The 24,696-nt window shown below is 38.2% G+C and overlaps 2 protein-coding genes across 2 annotated transcripts; both read left to right on the forward strand.

Annotated features, from left to right (window-relative positions):
• Positions 1-7,763: 7,763 nt before the first annotated feature.
• On the forward strand, positions 7,764-11,920 carry LOC113105636 (diamine acetyltransferase 2). Its single transcript, XM_026266832.1, has 6 exons — positions 7,764-7,964; positions 8,823-8,874; positions 8,987-9,070; positions 10,222-10,323; positions 10,395-10,435; positions 10,584-11,920. Exons 1-6 carry the CDS (start codon positions 7,902-7,904, stop codon positions 10,755-10,757), a joined length of 516 nt encoding a protein of 171 aa, XP_026122617.1. The 5' UTR covers positions 7,764-7,901; the 3' UTR covers positions 10,758-11,920.
• Positions 11,921-13,058: 1,138 nt separating this feature from the next.
• On the forward strand, positions 13,059-21,804 carry LOC113105637 (tumor necrosis factor ligand superfamily member 12-like). Its single transcript, XM_026266833.1, has 6 exons — positions 13,059-13,839; positions 16,944-17,025; positions 18,487-18,534; positions 18,635-18,658; positions 18,778-18,905; positions 19,673-21,804. Exons 1-6 carry the CDS (start codon positions 13,624-13,626, stop codon positions 19,925-19,927), a joined length of 753 nt encoding a protein of 250 aa, XP_026122618.1. The 5' UTR covers positions 13,059-13,623; the 3' UTR covers positions 19,928-21,804.
• The last annotated feature ends 2,892 nt before the right edge of the window (positions 21,805-24,696 follow it).

Here is a 24,696-nt window from a genome sequence, read left to right on the forward strand (position 1 = left end):
ATAGAAGGCAACCAATTACCGGTAGAGACCAACAGTGTCCATTACAGTTTCCAGTAAAACCAATACAAGTCCCATTATAACCAAAACCATTAAACATTTTGTAATGGTGTCTATTGTTTTTTTTGTTTGTTTTTTTTTAGCAGGGATTTTATTTTTTATTCAAAATATTCCTAAAATATTTAATAAAATATCTAAATTCTCAAATATATATAAGTAAATGCATTTTGCACCTTTATAGATTATGTTAGCTGATCTATAACGGGCGATGGGCAACGCAGACTAATAGTGTAACTAACTTTGCATAAAAATCCATCTTTTTACTTAAGTACCAGATATGGGTGCCATCAATTATTTGTAATATGACTGACTTTGTATTTAATGTGAATTTAATAAAAAGATTGTAAGTTAATAATTAGACTATTATACTTTCATTGTGCAAAAAGAGATCAAAGAAAATTTTCACTTCAGTCCAGCCAGTTCAAGCACTCTAAAAACGGTCTCAGTTACGTTTAGTAACCCTCATTCCCTGGAGGAGGGAATGGAGATGTCACATCGGACTCTCTGGAGTGGTCTTAGCAAGCCGACACTAACCAGGGCCTCTCAGTGACACTACCTGTTTGAGGTGAGAACACGGGAGGGTACTGGCTCCGCACGAAGGCTTTAAAATCTAGTGAACGTGTTGCGGGTCGCCCGGCCTGCAGCTCTACAAATATCTGCCAGCGAGGCCTAAGGAGATGCAACACTTCTAGTAGAGTGAGCTTGCAACCTAAGTGGGCAGGGCACAACCTATGCCTGATAAACCAGGGTGATGGCATCCACAATCTAGTGGGGCACCCTCTGCTTAGAGACGTCCTTCCCCTTCTGCCATCGTAACAGACAAGGAGCTGGTCTGAGATCCTAAACTTTGTGAGGGCTGGGTCTGCCTCCTTTGGGGGCAGAGCTTGCAGGTTACCCACACTGAAGTGGGAAGCTTGGGCACATAGCCAGGCCAGGACCTCAGGATTACCTGGGAGTCAGACGGCCCAATACTCTAGGCACGGATCATAGACTGAAAATGAGAGCAGGTCCTGTACCCTTTTGATGGAGGCCAGTGCAAGCTGGAAAAAAGTTGTCAATAAAAAAAAGAAACTTTAGCTCGAGTGAGCAAAGGCTCAAATGGGCCCTGCTGTAGTGATTTAAGGACTAGAGACAGGTCCCAAGAGGGTATGGAAGGGAGCTGGGAAAGATTTAACCTCCCGGCTCCTCTAAGGAATCTGATTACCATGTCATGCTTACCCATCGACTTCCCTTCAACAGGCTCATGGTATGCAGCAATACCTAGAGGAATGTAAGATCTGATGATGGTCCGCACGAGCCAGTGAGATGTGCTGGGTAGCACCAGCCAGGCACTCAGATACCATGCGATGCAGGACCAGAGTAACCACCACCTTACCCGCAGTGGGGCGGCAAGGTGGTATACAGGGACCCAACTTGAGCAGCTTCTGAGTGGACCAGAGAGGGGTCTGAGTGTTCAGTGCAATGTAAGTATGCCCATGATCTTTAGTGCTGCTAACACAATGCTCTACCACTGAGCCACAGGAACTCTAGGATGAGTGAGGTCCAGTGTTGGGCCATCCACAACTCTCCGTGCCCTCCTGGGACCCAGAGATAGAGAAAACCGCTCTCTTGATTTGATCTGATAGGACAATATTTGGCCGTGATACAACTACTGTAATCTGAAGGTGCAAAAATCTAAATTCTGAAAAAATCGCCTTTAAAGTTGTCCAAATTAAGTTCTTAGTAATGCATATTACATAATAAAGTTTTGATAAATTTACAAAATATCTTCATAGAACATGATCTTTACTTAATATCCTAACGATTTTTGGCATTAAATAAAAACTGATAATTCTGACCCATACAATGTTTTTTTGGCAGTAAAAAATATATCCCAGCGACTTAAGACTGGTTTTGTGGTCCAGGGTCACATATAGTTTACAGGACAAACTGCGCATTTCACCCTAAAATTTTGGGTGTGAAATTATTCAAAATTTAGAAGGGGGAAAGTTTGTTGACAGGGGGCACAATGTTGTTTTTGACTCCCGTATGGAGGTGAAGCATCACTTGGAGAATTGAATAAGGTATCTTATCTATTGCCATTTTTCCAGAGAAAAGTGATTTACCTCAGTAAGGGCTGCCTGAAGACAGCAACTGTTTCTTAGTGAACTATACAGTATGTCCCACATCTTTCCTAGTTGCTGATGCCCCCTCAAACCACTACACACTAATTATGCTGCGCTTTCTCAATGCAATTATTGTTTTGTTTTGTATGTTTTTTTTTTTGTTAGTGCTGCACACGTTTAACTCTTTGGTGAACACCATTTCCACCATTCTGGTTTTGTGTAATTTTGTCAACTAAATAATGAATCTCGGTTCTTTGAAACTAGAGTCTCTAAAGAAAGAACATGGGATGTCTTATATTTTTTGCAGATTTTTAACATTTTCCTGATTGAATTAGATTTCCTGGTTTTTCAGTAGAGGTAAAAGTGAACTGAGTTAATTCATACCATGTGTGTGGACCGAGGAAGGAACACAGAGCCCCTGTGTAATCAGCAAATTGGAGGTTTGGGAGACACACCCACCAAAGTAGCTCTGGTAGCACAGCAGTGCTATTATACAACTGCCAGTAATGCCACCAACACCCCCCACCCCACCCCCCAACAGAACACACACACACACACACACACACACTATAAGCATTTGATGTAAACCAGTTTTTGCCAGTAGGATGGCAATGAGCAAGTAAGGCATCATGTGTGCAAAAATAATCAATCTAACACCAACGGCTCTATAAAAATACATTTCTGGATAAAACTTTGTCATACCTGTGATCTTTTTGGTGATAACTCTGATCTTAATCTAGTGACCATAAAGGTTTGTTGTTTTTTTAGGGGTGGGGTTTCTATTTGTGGAGCCTGAGAACTTCAGGGAAACAAAGCATAAAAAGTGCTTTCTGCTTCCTTTCTTCAACTCAACATCTTAGTAATCAGAGTAACCACCCACTTCTCTCTCAAAGCCTCCATATCTTATCTCACAGGCCCAAACTAAAACTTTCCAACAAAAACAAGAAAAATTCAAAAAGCAGAAGTGCCTACTCTAAATAGGAGATATTTTTAAAGGACCAAAATGTGATTAATGTAACTGCTTGGACTTTTTCTTTCATCTCTCTATTATGCAAGTAGCCATTAAGGAACATGTCTGATCCAAAGTACAACATATTATAAGGATGATCCTCTTGAAGAAACCTTAAAGGGATAGGTCTGTGCAAGAAACAGTATTTATATTGTTTTTTACCTCTGATTTTCACCGCAATGTCCAAACTGTCCTACAGATCAATTGTTTTGTGTCTTTACTCTTCTAGTGCTAAATCATCATGCTTAAACATAATGCGGTCAATGACAAATTGGATTCAAACGTATGAGTGAGAGATGTACAGTATTTCATTCACAGGTATATTGCACACTTGTGGTATTCGATTTAGAGACGCTCCAAATTTATTAGTCCTGGACTTTGTCTCCTGTAGCAGATTCAGAGATAGCTGCGTGCTGGAAAATGTATGTCTCTGACAAAGCACTACTGCTAAATTTAGTAACAGGTGTGAGCCATAAACAGCATTATTAGATTACTTGTGACAATTTATGCAGCATATCCCACATAATGTGCTTGGAGTTCAAAACCTTACAGTAACCTGCAGGCCTCTATCTAACTGCTAATATAGGCCTACTGCTTAAGATGAGCTTCTGTTAACTGGGCTGAAGGATGAAGTAGTAATCATCTAATGTTTAAGAACAGATACGAACAGACTTCTTTTTAATCAAACAAAACAAATAGCACGCTAGATTTAGTTGACAAAACAACACTTAACACGTGCAGTAACATGTGCAGAAAGATAATTTTCTAGGCATCAGCTTTCTGATTATCTTTTTTGTTGTTGTTGACTGTAAGGGATTGTGTATGCTTTATTTATAACTTCAAACTTCGTTATATACTTACAAATAATTTTTTTACCCATATGTTTAGAAAACAAAAACACAAGTTAAATACATTTTAAGTCATGTTTTCCAAGATTAATGTTTTGTTGTATGCTTCGATAACATAAATGGTTACCTACAACTAGATTACTCAAAAACATGATTGTAATAATGCCAAATATTTATGTCAGCACCAATTAATATAACACTCTGGGTCATTTTTAGTCATTCCATCAAAATAAACTACTTAAATTATAATTGTGAAACAATCAGGCAAATAAGTCTCCTCAGTGTCTCATTTTAAATCACTGCTCAAAACTCATCTCTTTACTCTGGCTTTTAATACCAGGTAATCGTGATTAATGTGATTTAAATGTGTTGTGTGTGCAGTGCATTTTATTGATTTATCTTATTTGATTTTATTTCTATTATTTCATGTTGTTTTTATCTTATTCTATTACTCTTATTTTATTGTGTTTATCTTTTTTATCCTATTGTGTTTTTTTTTTTCATTAGAAGTTTTTTTTTAAAAGTTTAATTTACATTTTAACGTCCATGAGTCATGTTTGAGCCCATCGAGTTTTGACAGAATAAGGTTTTACCTATATGTACTAAATACAAACAGTAGATGGAGTTTAAATGAGGTAAATTACATTTCTGAATGGCTCACTCACTGACTGAAACTGTTAATGTCTAACAAAATATTAAATCTCATACTGGAAAACCACCGCTTGACCATGCAGTTCAACTCACTGTTAAGGTCACATGACTAACTGCGTCTGGACTCTGAAAGACAACATTTGCTCAGGCTATTTCCTCATTCAGATGACAAACAGTTATTCTTCTCCTAATATGGGAAAGAGGGACGTTAGTCCTGTACACAGAAAAATATTTTTTTTTTCCTCACTCTTGCGGCTCACTTACATCAGCTATATGAGCTCACTTCCTTTTTTATCTGATCTAAATATATATACAGAAAATATATTTAATAAGTTACTTAATTGAATAAAAAAAATGTGATTCAGCTGGAATACTGTGCAGACAATAGTGATTCTACACAAATGTCCTTATACAAATCAGAGCAGACTTTTAATAAAAATGTGCCTTTCAGTTTGCACTACAATCACAACATTTTTAAGTTTTTTTTTTTTTTTTTTTTTAAGGATACCTACATTAAAACCTTTTTTCAGTTGCCTGAAGTTTCTTCATGTCAAATTGAAACTGTTGGAAGCACCCCAAAAAAAGAAACTATGGTAGCAGAAAAAGAATGTCACCACGTCATAGACTAAACAGGAAAGGAAGACGGTTTCCTTACCCTGCACAAGATCAAGAGGAGAATGCATATAGTATGTAGTGGACGTTCAGCTGATGTTATTTTGGGTGTAGACTTGTTATTTTTGCACTGTTTACATTTACAATTAGAGGACATTTACATTGTGTAGCACTGACTGTTAAATACATGCTAAGATGCCAATTTTTATTTTATTTAATTTTTTACTAATGTTTGGATTAATCGAATTCTGCATAAAGGTTATTGCATCCCATGTGCAGAGTGACTGTGCCTCTGTTCTTCCATCTGTTCTTTATGAGGTGTGTATAAAAGGGTCTTAGGATACTGGTTGTGACATCAGGGCCTCTATTTTTCCATGAATGCATGAGTTTTCTAAGAGCTGTAGGTATTAAGAGTTAATGTCAGTTATATAATGGTTCTTGGCACTGTCCTGGTACTAATGAGCCTATACCGGGGTACCATGTAGCTTAAATAAAAATATTCTCTCCTTTTCATCCTCTCGTTTCAATGCACCTTCACTAACTCCCAAATAAGTTTATCAAGTACCACGAGAATGTGAGTTGACCAATCAGACAACAATTGTAGTCCTTAAAGCAAATAGCATTGGAAAATACCATGCTAGCATCTACATTTGAATTATAACTGTCTGTAAAATTTTAAAAAGTGAAAACAATCATGGCTGCCATATTGAAGGGTCGTTCCAAACCAAAGTGCTCAAAACTGGCCACTTCCTAGGGCCCCTCGGAATGAAGGTTTTCGAAGAGGAAGGGTACAACTGATGGACACTTCGTGCCCCATGATTCTTTGCACTGATTCTTTCCATGATGACGGCGCCTCCTTGTGGGCATGGTATGATGATGCAGAAGAACGAAATGGCTCCAAAAATGAAAAAAGAGTGCTATATTTGTTTTCACTGATATGCAACCTATGTTAATGTCTAAAAAAAAATGTGTTTTTAAGATTTTATGACCTTGTTAAGGTATTTTGTCTGAAGATGTTGTCTGAAGTTGCTGTTGTATGGTCTTTCAAGATTTTCTAACCCTCATGTCTTTATTTAGCCTACTCAAGGATATAGACCACAATTAGCTGTTTCTGTCTGAAACCCACCCACCCTCATCCTGTTGAATGGACAGAAATGCACTCGCTTGCAGGCCTGTTTAAATGTTGCAGGCTGGACCTTTAACATAGGCCCTACGTCATCTGAAGATCATGCATAGCTGATGGAAAACAGCAGTATTTTTCCCCTTGCTTGCGTTAGTCAGCCTCAGACAACGGTTCAGTCAGCTGCTCCCGTTACTTCAACACTGGGCCTGTTTTGAGTGGCACAAAGCCAGTTTCTGGGAGCGAAATCTGAATATAACTGTTCAAATGAAAGAATCCCCACCCAGTCCATCTAACTAGTGAGCTCACAAATCTATATTTAGAAACATACAAACTCTGAAAATACAGTTTACACCCCTTAGTTGAACAGCAGCTTTGTGGTGTGGAATGTGTGGCCTATTTATTGTAGGCCTTAAATATAATGAGCTAATGTCAAACTGACAAGGGAAGCTATTGAATGATATTATGAGTCCATTACATATGCAGTCTAAACACTGAATTTAGATTAAAAGGGACAGGCACTGTATGTGTAAAATGCAAGTATTCTATATCTTCAAACTATTTTGGATTTATATATGTGACCCTGCACCATAAAACCAGTGTCTTGGGAGCAAAACAATCATCTTCAAATTATCTTCATGGAACATGATCTTTACTTGATATCCTAATGATTTTTGGCATAAAAGAAAAAAATATAATTTTGACTCATACAATTTTTTTGGGCTGTTGCTAAAAATATACCCAGCAACTTGAGACTTTGTGCTCCAGGGTCACATACATCTAAACACGTTTCTGTTGTTACATAAAAACATATTGTTCAAATGATGGAATGATGAAAAGCTTAATTTTTTGGGTGAACAACTTCTTACAGATAATGTAAACTTCTTAAATAATCATCTTCCGTCTAATATCTTTATAAATGTTGGCCATCTGACTCACAGTTTTGTAAGACTTGAACATGAAAAACATGTTGTTTGTTCAAGGTTATTCAGCTTTTATATTATTATTATTACAGGCTTACGTTATTTTTGAATGATTCCAGAGAGTAGCTATTGAATGCGTGAGGGAGAAATAGTTTAGAGACTTCATCAGCACGTTAATATTAAACAGTGACACCACAATGAACGTCATGTTACTAGTAAAAATGAAAGTAACTGTAAAACCAGTTGTCACGAGTCAACCTTTAAATATAATCTGCAATAATCCTCCAAACGATGACGTGCATAGGCTGATATGTCTAATAATAAGTGCCTAATATTAATCTGCTGTTTTAAAATGAAAGGTTATTGTGTCTTTACACATAATTGCATAAATGGTCATTGGTGATGACGGAACTGTGTTATCACATCAGAACCTGCAGATGGAGCTGTTTTAGCAGTTTCTAAGAGCCACGTGAGAGTCAGAGCAACACAAACACATCGCTTCCGTGTTTACATTTAAGAACATTCCACGTTGACCCCGATTTTGTTGCTCAGCTTGTTAATATTGTTGAACACGGGATGGATTTCACGATCCGGGCAGCCACGCTCGAGGACTGTAAGGACATATCGCGGATGATACTGGTGAGTGGACGTGCACGCGCGTGTCATGTGCGTGCGTCCATGACGATTTTAGAATCTTATGAAAAATAGAATCACAGATCTGCTGCGTCACAGACAGCGTGCGTAATCTTTTCATTATCTTCCAAACACTGCTACTGTTAGAACGTGTAACGTACGTAATTGCATCAGTGTTTTTGATGGCAGAGTTACAGTAAGCCAAATTCATTTGACACACTGTAACCTGATACTTTCCTTTCTTTGAGTCTAGTGGACGGCGTTTGGAATGCTGGGAAACGAGCAGTAGCCTTCACCTGTCAGCCGCGACTTTATTACTGTGCTTTGAATCGTGGATGCGCAATGACGTCATAATAATAAAGACGAAAGGATGCGAAAATGCAGGCCATTGTCACGTCATGAATTAGATCTACCTAATTACTAAAACCTTATTAGTTATTGGTGCGTGCGACAAAGAAATGACAAATGAAACACTTTTTTGCTCATGTCAGAATAGTGGAAACAAACATCCATTACAAAATATAATCGTATTCAAAATATACTTTAATGATTGATATATTAAATTGAGTTAAAAACTGTAATATTTTCTATTGTGCCTGCTTGAATGAAATCCTGTGCTGTAAACTCTTAAGCAACTTCTTTACAAAGATTTTATATGACTTCATAAACATGTAAATGTTGGCTAGGAAAATGGTGCTTGGTGCACTGTGAGTTCAAGATTAAATGACTTGCCTTGATGTAGTGTGTATATTAGTCGTTCTTTCATTTTTACCAATATTAATGTCATCTTGTATGCATCATGTGCCTGTAAAGTGAAGAAAATTGGCTTGGGCACTGTTTCTATTGTCAAATCCTTCATACTAGGAGCTGGCTGAGTATGAGAAAGTTTTGGACCAGGTGAAGATTACACAAAGAGGTAGGTATGATTGTTACCTCTCCCGTACAAGTACAAGGATTTGCTTGAAATTATTAATTCTGGGGATTGATTTAGTGAGAATTTAAAGCCAATCCTGCTTTTCTAACTTTAGATCTGGAGCAGGATGGATTCTCCAAAAACCCTTTTTTCCATGGAATTATTGCTGAAGTGCCAGAGCACCATAAGTCTGGAGAGGGTGAGAAAAAATAACCATGATTTATTATTTATCTTGACTCCTATTACAACATGAAATAAAATTCTTCTGCGTTGCCCTGTAGCAGAATACAAATGTGTTGTCTAATCTGGACATGTGTGTCATGTCTAGCCTGAGTGCATAGTGGTTACATAAGCTTGTTTGCCCTTTTTTCTCTTTGAATGTACTTCCTCACAGTTACATATATATTTTCTACACCATTTTAAAGGACCATTGCAACAGCATATATGTATTGTTGTGGCATTTATCCATGCATGACTAGTTTACCCAAAAAAGGAAAATTTCCCAGTTTACCCGTCCTAGAGGCCATCTAAGATGAACATGAGTTTGTTTCTTCATCCAAACAGATATGGAGAAATTTTACATTACATCACTTGCTCACCAGTAGATCCTCTGCAGTGAATGGGTGCCATCAGAATGAGAGTCCAAACAGCTGATAAAAAACATCACAATAATCTACAAATAATCCATCAGTTAAATATTACGATGTGTGAGGCTGCATGTTTGTAGCAAACAAGTCCTTCAATACTATTTTTTTTATCTTGAAAGTGTTGCTTCTGACCAAATGCAAGTCCGTAATGTTTCCTCCAGTCAAAAAGTCCATCCCCTGTCCTCTCACAGTAAAATCCACCAACATATTAAGAATTCAATTCACATTTATTTGTAAAGCACTGTTTACGATACAAATCATTGCAAAGCAACTTTACCGAAAATTAAGTTTCTACAATATTTAGAGGTAGCTTATAAAGTGGTGATAAGTTTATGTGCAAATGACAGGAATTTCCAGAAAAAATATGTAAAATTAAATTTAAAATGTTTTTATCAGCTGTTTGGACTCGGCACACATTCACTGCAGAGGATCCATTGAGCAAGTGATGCAAGGCTACATTTCTCCAAATCTGTTCTGATGAAGAAATAAACTCATCTCAATCTTGGATGGCCTGAGTATAAAATATTTTTTAGTGGTGAACTACTCTTTTAATTGCCTAGCTAAACGTGTAACTGTTTTACAACTTGATATTGTTTGCCTTTTGAGGTTTGTGTTTACCTTGGTGTTAACATTAGTGTAAATCTTTTTTTTTTTTAACCATCAAGCTGACAGAGATGATTCATGTACATGTATCTCTTCACAGGTCACACCAAGGTTGGTTACTCTCTGTACTTCTACTCATACAGTTCATTTAAAGGTCGGGCAGTGTACATGGAGGATCTGTATGTGATGCCAGAGTTCAGAGGTGAGGAATCACTGTGTGCTTTCATTTATTTGAATTGAAGATAATTTTTTATTTTCTGTGAGTATTTCCAGGTAAAGGCATTGGCAAGGCTCTGATGTCCAAAGTTTCCCAGGTGAGGGGTGTTTATTTATACTAGATTATAGCAACATATGGCACATGATCACAATACATTAGCAAGGAATCTGTTGCTAGCAAATTGAGAATTCAATTATTGTTGATTGTGTATGATTTGACATGTTTGTGATTATGATCACCCTCAGCTTGGTCTGGCTGCTGGTTGCACTCAGATGAATTTCACTGTACTGGACTGGAACAAATCATCTCTTGACTTCTACCTAAAGCAGGGCTGCTGGGATGTGACCTCTGACCTCGGCTATCACTGCATGCGCTGTGAGGGTGATGCCCTTGAACAGTTAGCCCAGGGGGACCTTTAAATTTTAAAGCACATAGATTAACCCATCAACCCCTGAGCCACAAGTAACAAGTTGTTTGATAAGCACAGGATGACAGTAAACTGTCAGTTAAAATGGGAAAAATGAAATAAGTAACCATGCTCATACTCATATCCTACATGCTGCAACTTTATGAGGCGATATAGAGGAGCATTACTGCAGAGAACAACAGACAGAAGACACTGCTTATTTATGTTGCCTCAAAAAAAAAACATTGATTCATTCTACACATTTAAAATAGTGAAGTCTGGCCTAACCAAAGATTCAGAAGTACACTGTTGTGTTATAAGGAATCACATCTATATTGGGCATATTATGACATAATCATTTTTCTACTAGTGGAAAGAGTGGAAGTGAAATTGTTACACTTCATGCTGTTACAGTCGTTTAGAATTTAGAATCTTAGAGGTTCTACTTAAATAGCCATTTTAGTATTTAGTCATATATAATGTGTCATTTTATTTGTACATTTGAATATTTATTTGTACGTTTGAACATCTAGTCAGTCTCGCTCACAAAACCACTTGATCTAAAATTATACACAAGTAGTGCTCTTAAACTGTATATGAAGAACTGACTGGTACACAAGATTCACAGCCACCTAGAACATGAAGATGTGTCTGTTTATGGTGAACATGTACAGATATGAGCCACATACTTTACTTGACTAACTTTTGGTAACTATTACCAGTTATAACAGAGAATAATCTCACTAAAAGTAGATTTATGCTCTACAATTGCAAATTAGCTAAATCCTATTTGTTATTGGTTAGTGGAACCATGCTTGGATTTGGCTTTTCTGAATTGTTTACTTGGCCTTGTAGATTATTTGTGTGCAGTTTTTAGTAACCAGATATTTTATGTTTATTGCAAAAAGGTCTTTGGCGAGAAAATCTTGTGCTGTTATTGAATAAATCAATAAGCGTGTACAATATACAACCCGTAAGTACCTCAGTGTGTAAATTTAGTTAGTAATTAGTAACATTGTATGACCTGTTAGGATGGAACTGTTATTTTGTAGCACTTTAGAGAACATCTGTGTAGCCTCATTGTAAAGATGATGGCAGAAAAGTTACAAGCTGCTGTATCCAATGTACTGTGGAGTCTGTTCTGTCGGCCATTGATAAAAGTACCTTTGTCCATGGTTTTGCTACATGTGTTTTTACTTGACTAAAAGCTCTTTAAACATTGTGATTTAGATTAGTATTTAACAAAACTATGCACAGGTAATCATAGAATGAACACAGTAGATGCCATCAAAGCTAATTTCTGAATCAATGACCATAAGATTAATCGTAACTGGAGGCAGGATTCACATTTGGCCTGCAGATCACCACATTTCCAATCTGCTGATTCGCCAACATGTTGCACTTACCACACTTTAGGCAACAGCGACATCAAGTGGTCACCTGGAGAAGCCATTAACGATTTATCACATTTAGGACTTTGGCCTGCGCACTTCACTGAGGAAATCAAGTTGTATTAAAAACAACCAAGACAACAATTGTGAAGTGCATGTGTTGTTTCATTTAAGCCTTTAAATGCTCAACCGACTGACAGGCCAACATTTCGTAAAACATTAAATAAGCTGTGAATCAGACCCAGGCTCATTTACTGACTCATAAGGATCAAACTCACTGCCAGGAAAACATCCAGCTGTTTGGGATTTTTGGAAAGGAAAAGGGAGAGCAAAATTAGACACATCTTCAAAATATTGACATGTATGTTAGAAAATGATTAAGCAATAATTAGACTGTGCTGTTTGTCATTTTAGAAACCATAGAAGAGGGAAAAAATACATATTTACATTAGTATTCAAATAGAAAAGCAAACAATTTACATGTCATTTGAAGGTCTAGGTTCATATTTGAATAATCCTTGCTAATACCACGTACATAAAGTGTAGGTCTATTTATGTACCTATGGTTTTATGAGCTGATTCATGTGCAACCCAGAAATGATATAAATGTGTATTGCTGGAATTTTTTTATTATTAATATAGCGCATGTGGTTGATTGCATAAATGCTTAGACTAGTGTTAGAAGAAAGTAATCAAATTTGTCAAAACTGGTCATAAGTTTTAATAACTCTTCATTAAGTTGGTTACATAAAAACATAGATTGGTCTAATTTGAATCGGAAAAGAGACTAATTCCCCCTTGGTTTCATGCAGTTATTGTCTTTCTAGCATTTCGATGTGGTGATAATTTAATCAGCACTCTTTACTCTTTAAATCCATGGGCAGACTTCGTAAAACCTAAGAGAACAACCAGTTTAACCAGCCTTCTGAAAAAAGGCACGCGGACAGGCGCACTTGTTGATTTGAGGCAGGACAGAGAGAGCTAAATAGTATTTCGCTACAGAATAAGAATACTTGGCACCACAAGAGGGGGGAAGGAAATCTGTTTTCCACTGCTGTGCAGGACTCACTTCCCTGCAGTGCACACTTGAGCACATGGACGCAGAAGTGCTTTGAAATGACACCATGATCTATTTGTCTAAGAGAACACGAGGAAGTAATGTCAAATAATCAGGTCTCTGTAAGATGCGAGTAAAATCCAAACCCTGCAGTGTTGCTGTGCTACTGTCAACTCTCTGCCCAGGGATGAGAGGAATATTGCTGTTCCATTCTGGACAGTTTATGCAATAAACGCAGACAGTTCTCCATATAGAAAAAGCATTGCCAGCGGCGACTGATTTGCTGGGTCAATCTCGCAACGATTGCAACCAGGTTTGCGTTGACCGCGCTGCAACAGCTGCATTTGCGCTCTGAGTTGGAGAAGCTCTCGCGCATGGGACCTACCAGAGAGTCTCAGAGATGTTCTCGTGGAATGTGGACAGAATGACTGATGTGGACGCTCCAGAACGGTAAACGACCCGTGTGCGCAACGATGCAGCGAATTCTTCAGAGGAGACGGATCCGCACACTGCGCTTGGTTTGGTCGCTCATGGCCGTGCTCGCGCTGTCCCTGGCTGTGTGCAGTGCCATATTTACAGTGTGGACAATGCGACAAACGCGGGACCTGTCGAGGTCTTTCCAAACTCTGCAGGAGCGCTTAGAGCAGGTAAACGCGATGTCTTTTAAATGCACGTCAGATGCATGCATGCATTCCCAAGCACATTTGTCAAAACAGTTCTCACTAATCACGAAGTGATTTTGCAATTATGCTTTTTCATTCTTTTAATCATGAAGTAGATTATTGGTCCCTTTTTGGGGAGGTATAAGCTATCATGAAGAATGTAATGGTATAATTTCGAGGCACTTGATTATACAAACATACAGCTGTGGCACCGCTGGGGGTCTGCGGGACGCGTTTTTATGACCCTTCCAGACTTTGCGCGCTGGGTGCTGTGAGTTATGGCCTATTTAGTTTCTAAAGTCGCTGCCAAGTGTGATAGCTCTGTTGCCAATTTTGCTCCATGTTTAGGGCAATTTACTGGAAATCTTAGACTACTTGGCACGAGGGCGTTTCGAAGCCAATTGACATTGCCTTTTAAGCATCGCGTCTCGTAAAAGCGTTTGTGTAATTATGGTTAAATGATTTGCAACTTGTAAACTACCATTTAGAGCCTCAGCTTCCCCTCAGATACAGATGGGTAACCAGTGGTGGGAAGTAGCTAGTTACATGTAAGAAAATAATTATATTTAAACTTAATCAAGCTAATGACAAATTCAGGTTACGCCATAAATTTACATAAATCCTAATTAAACATACTAATCATTGATGTCAATATGACATCAACTGGACGTTTAAAACTTTATGTTGATTTGAGTAAATTGAACATCAAACATATTGGCCTAAATATATATTAAAACATATTCAGTGTGGGAAGACTTCCAATTTTACCCAGTTAACCAGCGGAAGAAACTGCCATCCAAGCTAAATTAAAAAAATTATGGTATACAGCAACTTGATCAAATCTTGATTAATCAAATTTGACATCAAATGGACATTGAGGTGCCCACTGTAGTGATTCCAAAACAATTATGAAGCAGTCTTACTAGTTACTTTGTTACTATCTCAACAAATTAGAATATGGTGACATGCCAATAGGCTAATCAACTCAAAACACCTGCAAAGGTTTCCTGAGCCTTCAAAATGGTCTCTCAGTTTGGTTCACTATTCTACACAATCATGGGGAAGACTGCTGATCTGACAGATGTCCAGAAGACAATCGTTGACATCCTTCACAAGGAGGGTAAGCCACAAACATTCATTGCCAAAGACGCTGGCTGTTCACAGAGTGCTGTATCCAAGCATGTTAACAGAAAGTTGAGTGGAAGGAAAAGGTGTGGAAGAAAAGATGCACAACCAACCGAGAGAACCACAACCTTATGAGGATTGTTAAACAAAACTGATTCAAGAATTTGAGTGAACTTCACAATGAATGGACTAAAATAGTGTTTTTTGTAAACCAAAGTTACTGCACCCATTTACCAAGAAATCTTGGAGTACTTCATGCTTCCTTCTGCTGAGCAGCTTTTTGAAGATGCTGATTTCATTTTCCAGCAGGATTTGGCACCTGCCCACAATACCAAAAGCATTAAAAGTTTGTAAAATGATGGTGTTAGTGTGCTTGACTGGCCAGCAAACTCACCAGACCTGAACCCCAGAGAGAATCTATGAGTTATTGTCAAGAGGAAAATGAGAACCAAGAGACCAATAAATGCAGATGAGCTGATGGCCACTGTCAAATAAACCTGGGCTTCCAGACCACCTCAGCAGAGCCACAAACTGATCACCAATACTACCAAGTATTGAGCACATGTACAGTAAATGAACATACTTTCCAGAAGGCCAACAATTCACTGAAATGTTTTTGGTTTTATGAAGTATTCTAATTTGTTGAGATAGTGAAATTGTGGGTTTTGGTTAAATGTGAGCCAAAATCTTCACAATTAAAAGAACCAAAGAGTTAAACTATTTCAGTCTGTGTGCACTGAATTGACTTAATACAAGTTTCACAATTTGAGTTTAATTACTGAAATAAATGAACTTGTCCACTATATTCAAATTTATTGAGACACACCTGTATATGTGTTGTTATTTTTTATTTTTTCCATACGAAAGCATTTAGTTCAAAAGATTTGTTCACATACCATACATAACTAGTAGGACAAATTTAAACACACTGGCCGAAATTGCAAAAAGGTAAAAGAAAAACATTGGCACGAGTAGATTTTAAAGTATAGATTTTTTCTACCTTGTTTAAAGACAAAAAATGATTCTGTGATGCTTCTTTTGTGAATTGCTTAACAAGCGACATGTAACTAACATTAGCTAGGATGCTAGCATCCTTGATGCAAAATAATAGCTACAATATGGTTAGGTATGTTAAAAATCTAGGGAATGTTTTCTGTGGATTTTCAGAAACTGTTTTGTTTGAGAAAACATTGGAAATATACAGTTATGGTTTGGCAAGAGCATTTATGTGATATTCTGCAGTCAGTATCTGGCAAGAGTTTACCTATCTGGCAATATTTCACCCTTAAATGGCAAAAAAAGTAGAGTCTGCATATGACTTTTACTTATTTTTTTGTAGCACAGAACAGTTTTTGCACACACCATAACTGTATGTGGTGGGTGTAGATCCAAATGCACTTTGCATGGAGTAGACTGAGAGTCCAAATGGACAGGTACTCGCTTCACTTATGCACAACCATGGTTTCTGTTGCCAGACATATGTTAAACTCCTGACAAAGCATACACACGCTTGTCACATTGTTTGTCAGTTTTTTTTTTTCTACTTAAAGTTTCCCTTTAACAGAGAAGCATTCCTGGAATGTATTACATTTAGAAAAACAAAAACTTACAAGGTGTTGTTACAGGTTTTCATTTAGGGGAAGTTGTTGACCTATTAAAATCTGAGTGTCAGTGTTAGCCAGTCTTCTGGTGCCTGTTTGTTTGTGTCTCGCTCCGGAACGCCTCCAGCTTGGGTTTGATTATTTCAAAAGCTATGACTACTGCATGGGTTACCCACAAAACGCCAGTTAATAGAAGCCAGCAGTGTTTCTCCCCAGTGGTCTGCTCATGCATGACACACATATTTAGGTTCCATTCCTGGCCCAGTCACGCTGGTCTCCCATATCTGTCTGCAAAAGCTGTTGAGCGTGATAAAAAATGTTCTTCTCTTTTCTTCTCTCGCTCATTATTTCTCTCTCTTGCAGGTGAATATGCAGCGCAAGGCCATCTTCCAGCTCATCCTGGAAAAACGCGAACTGCTGGAGAGTCAGAGGTTCCGCAGAGATGGTACTGAAGGACATCATATGTCATAATGTCAGGCATGAAGCCAGTTATTGAAATCCATTCAAAGCACTTGACTAGTAAACACTGAACAAATGATTTGTGATTGTGTCAGCTTCAAATACAGACTATCCATTATAGCAATCGCATTTTACTCTTTAAAGGAAATTGGATAAAACCATAGAGATTACAAAAATGCAGGAGATGTGTAAAAACATGCAGTCTTTGCAGCTGCAGAAGGATGATCTTTAGTCATCGCACGCAATATTTACAGAGACCAGACTGTTTTGGACACCACGGCACCTTGGGTAAACCATTGGGCATATATTTCCAAAAGCTGCAACAGGAAACAGTAGGCAGCAGGCTGAATGACAGCAGAAATTACAGGTTTGAGCTGGATGGACACGCACCCTGCAAAAACCAACTGGCATAATGACCGCAAGGGCACAGTGGTTTTAGCAACCTTCTAAAACAAGTGACCCCTTGCAATGAAGCCTGAAATAGCTTTAATTAGCAATAGACTTACTTTAGTTCTCTTGCAATTATGCGATAAGGCATCTCGAAGTTGGTTGGTCTCTTGAGTACACAGTGGAAAAAGAGCTGCCAACAGGGTAAAAACAACAAAAGGTAAGGAACTACGGCCAAAAAGATCAACAAAATAAACATGTGACTTTCAGAAGTCTAATGAGCAGCCACAAGTCTTCAGCTGACACCTGACGGCTGTCTGATTTCAGAGCCAAAATGCTTATCCACAATAGTTTCTCAAAATATATTGTTTTCCTAGCCCAGAATAGTGCCCCTTAGGGACAGTCACGGCTTCAAGTTGAAACGGTCAGCCAGGAATAACAGTCGCTTTAACCATTTCTATGAAGTTACTTTTGAAGTCTGAGACCTAGGTGATCAGTCAATGCACATTTTGACGGACTAGCGGGAGTTCAGGCAGCTCCCCGGAGGCGAGATTCAAGAGCCTCTGGAGAGGGGCAAAGAAAAAAACACATTTCTTAAGGTGGTTTGTTTGAATTATTGCATTAAGTTGAACGGTAGCCATAGCTGTTAATCTATCTCATTTCATAGGAAAATTATTTTCTGCATGAGAAAGGTTAAGAAAGAGCCACAAATTCATTTTCTAGCTGTGTCTTATTTTTTTCCCCTAAGTTTTACCTCTTTGTTGACTGGAACCAGCTGGTGGGGTGAAAGTAGAAAATATTGTGCATGGTGCCTGTTACTGAAAACAAAGGCTAGGAGAAGTGTAGAACAGAGCTGAAAGGAAATATTTTACCATCTGCTTTGACAATCAGGACTTCAGCTGGTGTATAAATTATCTAGATTAATCCATGATGTTTGCATCTGCACAGCTGTTTAATGCTGGAAGTTGCAGGAGCTCCACATGGATGACTCTTATCTGCATCCCAGAGAGTTCTGTCTCTTTTTCCAAAACATGCCTTTCTTTTGTCTTTATCTTGCAAGTGGGAGGGAGGAAAGGAAATGGACGAAAAGTGGCCTCTCATTTTGAGAGTAAGTGGATAGTATTGCAAAAAATTAATATATTTTTTTTAACAATATAAACCTGACTGCTGTTTTTCCCCCACACTAATGTATATCTAATTTTTAACAGTAACCAACGATTTCGTCCAAAAAGGTGAGTTACTTGGGAGCATACATATATATATATATGTGTGTGTGTGTGTGTGTGTGTGTGTAATATTCTCTAACTGTATGTGTCTTGTGGAATATTCTCTCATAATGTATGTGTCCTAGTGGGGAGTGAAGGAGTCATTAAAGGATGGACTGAGGAGCAGCTGAATATGAGCAAAGCGGTGAAATATGATGAAGACACTGGCACCTTTAAAGTAGAGCGCAGCGGTGTCTACTTCCTGTACTGTCAAGTGAGTTAAACCAGTTTTCCGCAAACTTTCCTGCCACTTCGCCAGCAAAGTGTGTGTGTGTGTATATATATATTAATGTATTTAAACAGAATTTTACTTGAGGTAGCAAACCGGAAGATAATTGCAATTAGAATTTTAATATATATAGTTATAATATATATATAGATATATATTTCAAAAGCCTTCATGTTTGAAGATAGATAGATAGATAGAGCCAGCCAGACAGACAGACAGACAGACAGACAGACAGACAGACAGACAGACAGACAGACAGATAGACAGATAGATAGATAGATAGATAGATAGATAGATAGATAGATAGATAGATAGATAGAGCCAGCCAGACAGCCAGACAGACAGACAGATAGACAGATAGATAGATAGATAGATAGATAGATAGATAGATAGATAGATAGATAGATAGATAGATAGATAGATAGATAGATAGATAGATAGAGACAGACAGACAGACAGACAGACAGACAGACAGACAGACAGACAGACAGACAGACAGATAGACAGACAGACAAACAGATAGATAGAAATTTTAAAATGCCACCTGTGGAAAACTTTCAAATCCAATTCAACTTTGTGTGATTCCTGTTAAATCTAATCAAAAGGCTTCTGGTTTATACATAACTTATTTTTTGTTCACTGCTGAAAGAATTTTGCTACGTCCCCTGCTTTGAATTGGTCTCTCATAGCATTCCTAATTGACTTGTTCTCTTTCTCCTGCTGTTTGCCACGAATGCCTTTCCAATCCCCAGGTACACTTCAATGAGAACCAGAGTCAGTACGTGAAGCTCGAGGTGTCCGTTCATAAGGGCCCTTTGCTCCAGTGCATCGAGGGGTATGGAACCACACCAGCATCTGGCTCACACAGGTTTCACTTCCTAAAGCCTTGCCAGGTCTCCGGCCTCCTACGCCTTAACAAGGGCGCCGAGCTGAAGGCCGTCACCGGACGTTCCTTCAGTCTGCAGATGTCGGGCAAACACTACTTTGGCCTCTTCAAAGTCAACTAGAGGCACAGACGGTTTTCCAGACACCTCAGCTGTATGGACAAAATAGTTTTATAGTTTTCCACAGATCACTGGCCCAAAAGTACCTAACCTAAACCTGTCTCTTTGAACCTGGCGTTGCTTTAAAAGAGGAAATATTGACTCAGCAGCGAACATTTCTATAACCAGCTGACTGTGGTCACGGATGACCCCTTTATGAACGCAAGTGCCCTTCCATGGAGATGTCATCGGGATGTTAATGACTGCACATCTCGCCTTGCTGGACCAATTTATGGAGAATCATTTGGTACTCTGTCGGTTTGGCTGCAAATGCCTTATTAAACCCAAACCAGCACAGTTTCTACTATATAAATATAACATTTAATTACAGCATACCAGAGACATTGCTCCAGCAGCGTGGTTGGCTTATACACTGGCATAACCAGTTTGACCAGAAGGACCATGAATTTTCAGCAGCGTTGCAGGCCACTACAAGCATGAGAGGTTTCACCACTGGTTACTTGGCTGGACCAAAACAGAGCTGCCCTAGTTCCTGAACTGCCTTACTGGATGGGTTCAGCACAGAAAAATGAAGGTTTTGGTTGGTCGTTATGAAAACTCAGAGTGACTAAATATGCATCAGATAATACAAAAAAAAAGTTACTTTTGTTTGTTGCATTGATTTGAAACAACAAGCCACACGTTTCTTTCCAAATACACTGTCACTGTGACATATGAAACATATATTAATATTTATCGATGAAAATGCCGTGACTTTTAAGCAGATGATGTATCTTGTGTACTGTACTGTGTCACTGAAAGTGGACTATGTGTACATATGGCATGAAGGTTGATGGCATGGACGGCACAGACCTTTAAAAAAAAAGTCGCAGTATGCAGTATGCCTTTAGTTTTTATATAAGGTGCAATTTCATGATATATTTTTTTTTAAAGGTAAATTTACAGATTTTTACACCATCGTAATTTCATGTAATCTCACTAATTAGAAATGTATGAAACCACTGGTGACTCGAATCTGTCAATATCTACCTGAACTACCGCTCCTGAAGCCTTTCTTAAATCTTGTAAATTCTGTCAATTAAATCTAAAGTGAAAATTACAACTGTGCACCATGTCCCAAATGGGTTTCCTAATAATGCAGCTGGCTTCCTCTTTGTATTTCCTGAACCTTCGTGTGGACTCCTGCAAACCTTCTTATTTCCACTTGCTTCTGGACTCTCACTTCCTGTATCTCAATCTGCAGCAAATAGTTGAAAGCCTTTGAGGAAAAACATGTGCTTATTCCCCCCGATCTCTAGCCCCATTCCTTTCCCCTTGTCTACTCAGTATTTTTTATATCTGTTTGGATTCACTCCTTGCATAAAATCCACATTTGGTTTGCGGCACCGTTTCTGCTTTTTAAACATCCTGACTGGGTCGAGATGAGGTTCTGTCAGAATGTGTAAATGTGTGAATTTAAGGCAGTTTCGGTTTGAAAATATGCACAGGTGTTTATTTTTCGTGGCCATATTTGTTTTTAGATCATCAGAAAAATGTTTTTTACCTGTGAATTGGGTTGAAGATATGAGGTTCCTACATTAATGGGTATTGAGAAAGTATCAATAAATGTAATCTCTGTAGGTTTTCAAAGCTAAAAGCCCTGTAAAGCTGATTAAGAAGTTATATTACAAGCCTGCAAAAATTCAGCTGCCGTAAATTGTTGTAATATGAAATCATTGTAGTCAAATATGACAAAAACATTATGACTTAAAGGATATTTGAACATTTGCTTGGCATGTTTTATTTAAACAAGCAAGTCTGAATGTACCAAATCAAAAAGATTATTAACATGTTCCTTTCAGCGTGCCGAAATGCTCTTTTTGTGTGTGTGTAGTTTTGACCTCGCAATGCTCCAGATAAGAACACACTTCAAGCTATCATCGGTTCCTTGTCCTGTGGGTCTGTGAGGGAATCAGTTTTGAATTCATTAACGGTCCTCAATGATTCACACTGACTGAATGATTCAGACCTCTAGTGAGTTTGAACAAAGACGTTGCACTTCTTTATAAATGGGAAAAACAGGCAATATGGCGGAATAGTCCCGTCCATCACGTCACTGCAGCTATCATTAGAAGCTGTGGTTTGCTGCAAAAACTATAGAAATACATTCCTTGAAATTGTCTTTGGTTGCAGTCATAGTTCTGAGATGCACGCTAAGACTACATTAGCATTTGCATCTCTAGCCTGAACAAATAAAATTTTAACGCTATTTCAGCATAATAAGGTTGTTATTCTATAGTATTTGGTAGATAAGATTCTTTAACAATATGATTTCTGACGAAAACCAAAATGGACACCCAAAATCATTCAATAATGAGTAGATTTTAAATGTGTTGCAAATGTATTTTGTTGTTGTTGTTGTTCAGTAACAGTCTGGAGACCTGTAATAGACATTCCAATGAACCGATTAATTCTCCCAACCCTTTTTACTTCATAACAAGAACAGCAAAATAGAAATTGTTCATTTGGAATTTTTATTTTATTACAAACAAAACGAAACAAAAGAGAGAAAGATGCATTATTAACATGTTCCATTCGGTGAGCGAATGTCGATCACAACAATGTCACTGACTGTCTGGAATCACAACGAACACAGTGACGCTTAGCAGGAAACAAACAAAACTACAACAAAAAAAAACTATTAAAAGACAGAATGAAAAATGGACAGAAAGTGCTTGATTTGACACAACTCTCCCAAATAATACCAAGCACTGAAACTAACGATATTTCAGTTTCAATAAAGGATCTATACTGGGGACCAGGGCAAATAAATTAACATTTCAACTCTGATCTGTCTGAGTTGAGGCCTAGCTAGGAATAGTACAACTGCAGCCATATACAAGAGTTCACATCTGTTGATTAACCCTTTACAGTTGTATTACCATTTAAGGCAATTAAATTACAAGCCTTGTATTTGTAGGAGCCAAAGATCATAAAGAAACACTGCGGAAGGAATTTCATTTGCTGATTTGAATATATGCATTCATATGTTTTCAATTTCATGGTTACATGTGATCCACTGCATACAAGTTATTCTTTGCAAGGCCCAAATCTAGATATAAGCGATGTCCGTTAGATAGCAATGATATCAATCATTATGAAGTCCTTTTGTGGAATATTATTACAAGAGGTCTGGTATAGAGAAATGTCTTGGACCAAACATACAATGCATCAATGTTTCGACTGTTTTTTATTTATTATTATTATTTTCATTTGGTAGAAGCTTCGCAATCCTAACATCAAGGACAACATCAAGAGCAACAACAATAATCTTAGTTGTAATGACAAGGATTAAAAACAGGAGAACACAATGAAACCGAGTTTAAATATGTAACCAATATCAAAGAGCTCGTAAAAACAAGTAGAAATGTGAAGAAAGGATAGGACTGAGATGCGAGCGGTTTGTTTGAATGAAAGAAGGGGAGGGTGAAGTGACGGGGGGTGACAGAGAAAAAGTGAAAGAGGAGTTTGGAAAGTGTAGGACTGCCAAACGTGCTTCAGTTACAATCTTGAACATTATTATGGAGGTTTGAAGATGCTTTTGAACCCTCTTCACCTCACCGTGTCACAAGATTAAGGGTCAATACTTAAAAAGGCAGGGAACTCTACATATCAATGCTTGATGTCCCAATATAAGGCTAAATTAACTTCATTACAAACTTGTCTTTTTATCCCAAGACAATACTGCAGTCAATACTGTTTCAATCCAACATAATACATTACTTCCTTACTGTCGTGGTAGGATATAAACTTTACCTCGTGTTTTTTTTTCTGAAAGATGAAGCAAATAGACCAGGATACGGTTACATTTTCCCTCTTTTTTTATGTAAAAATACGTGTTTATGCTCCTAAACCAAGCAAATCATCATAACGGGATCATCATCATCGTTCACTTCAAAATGAAATATCTGCCATCGTTTACACTCCCAAACCTGTTTGACCATCTTTCTCCTATAGAACAGAAGATATTCTGAAAAATGTGTTTTCTTACCATGCAATGACACTCAAATGTGTCCAGTGTTGCTTTGGACTGGATTGAGTTTCATTGTTTGGACAAAAAAAAAAACAGTTCTTCAAAATACCTTTCATATAGGTTTGAAACCTAATGATGACTGGATTTTCAATCCCTTTAAAGCATTAAGATTAAAGATTGCGTTAAGATTGAAGCTTGTTGATGGTACATGGCGGCTCCGAAACGGTCACGCTACGATGAGGGTTTGCTTGAAAGATTGCACTATGCTTGAGTCGGCACAGCTCAATGCACGGACGTTTGTCTTGACTAAACCGTGGACTGTCAGGTGCATGCTGTCGGAAAAACAAATCACTGCGGGTGATGTGAAGCTATTCCACAGTCATGCAGCTTCATGTCTGTGTCGAGGGGCGCTGGAGAGAGGATGAACGTGTGGATTGGTCTGAAATGCGAGGCTGATTTGGGACAGATATTTCTGAGAGGAAAGGAAATATGCGCACATACGGTATGTGTACGGGAGGACATAACCAAAGGCGAGCCTAAGCTCTGCTGAATTCTGAGTAGCTGTAACTCGAGGTGTCGTGAAAGTGCTGCCGTGATACTGAGGGTAGTCTGTTCATTCGTCAACCGCAGGTGCATGTGTGTTTGTTGAGGAATATTTGTGTTTACGTTTGCATGCAGATGTCCTTCGACTGAGTCAGCGTGTGTGTGTGTGTGTGTGTGGGTCGGGAAGAGCTGAATTCAGTCGTCGATGCAGATCACC

This window comes from Carassius auratus, chromosome 7, assembly GCF_003368295.1.
Source record: "Carassius auratus strain Wakin chromosome 7, ASM336829v1, whole genome shotgun sequence".
Lineage (NCBI taxonomy): Eukaryota > Metazoa > Chordata > Actinopteri > Cypriniformes > Cyprinidae > Carassius > Carassius auratus.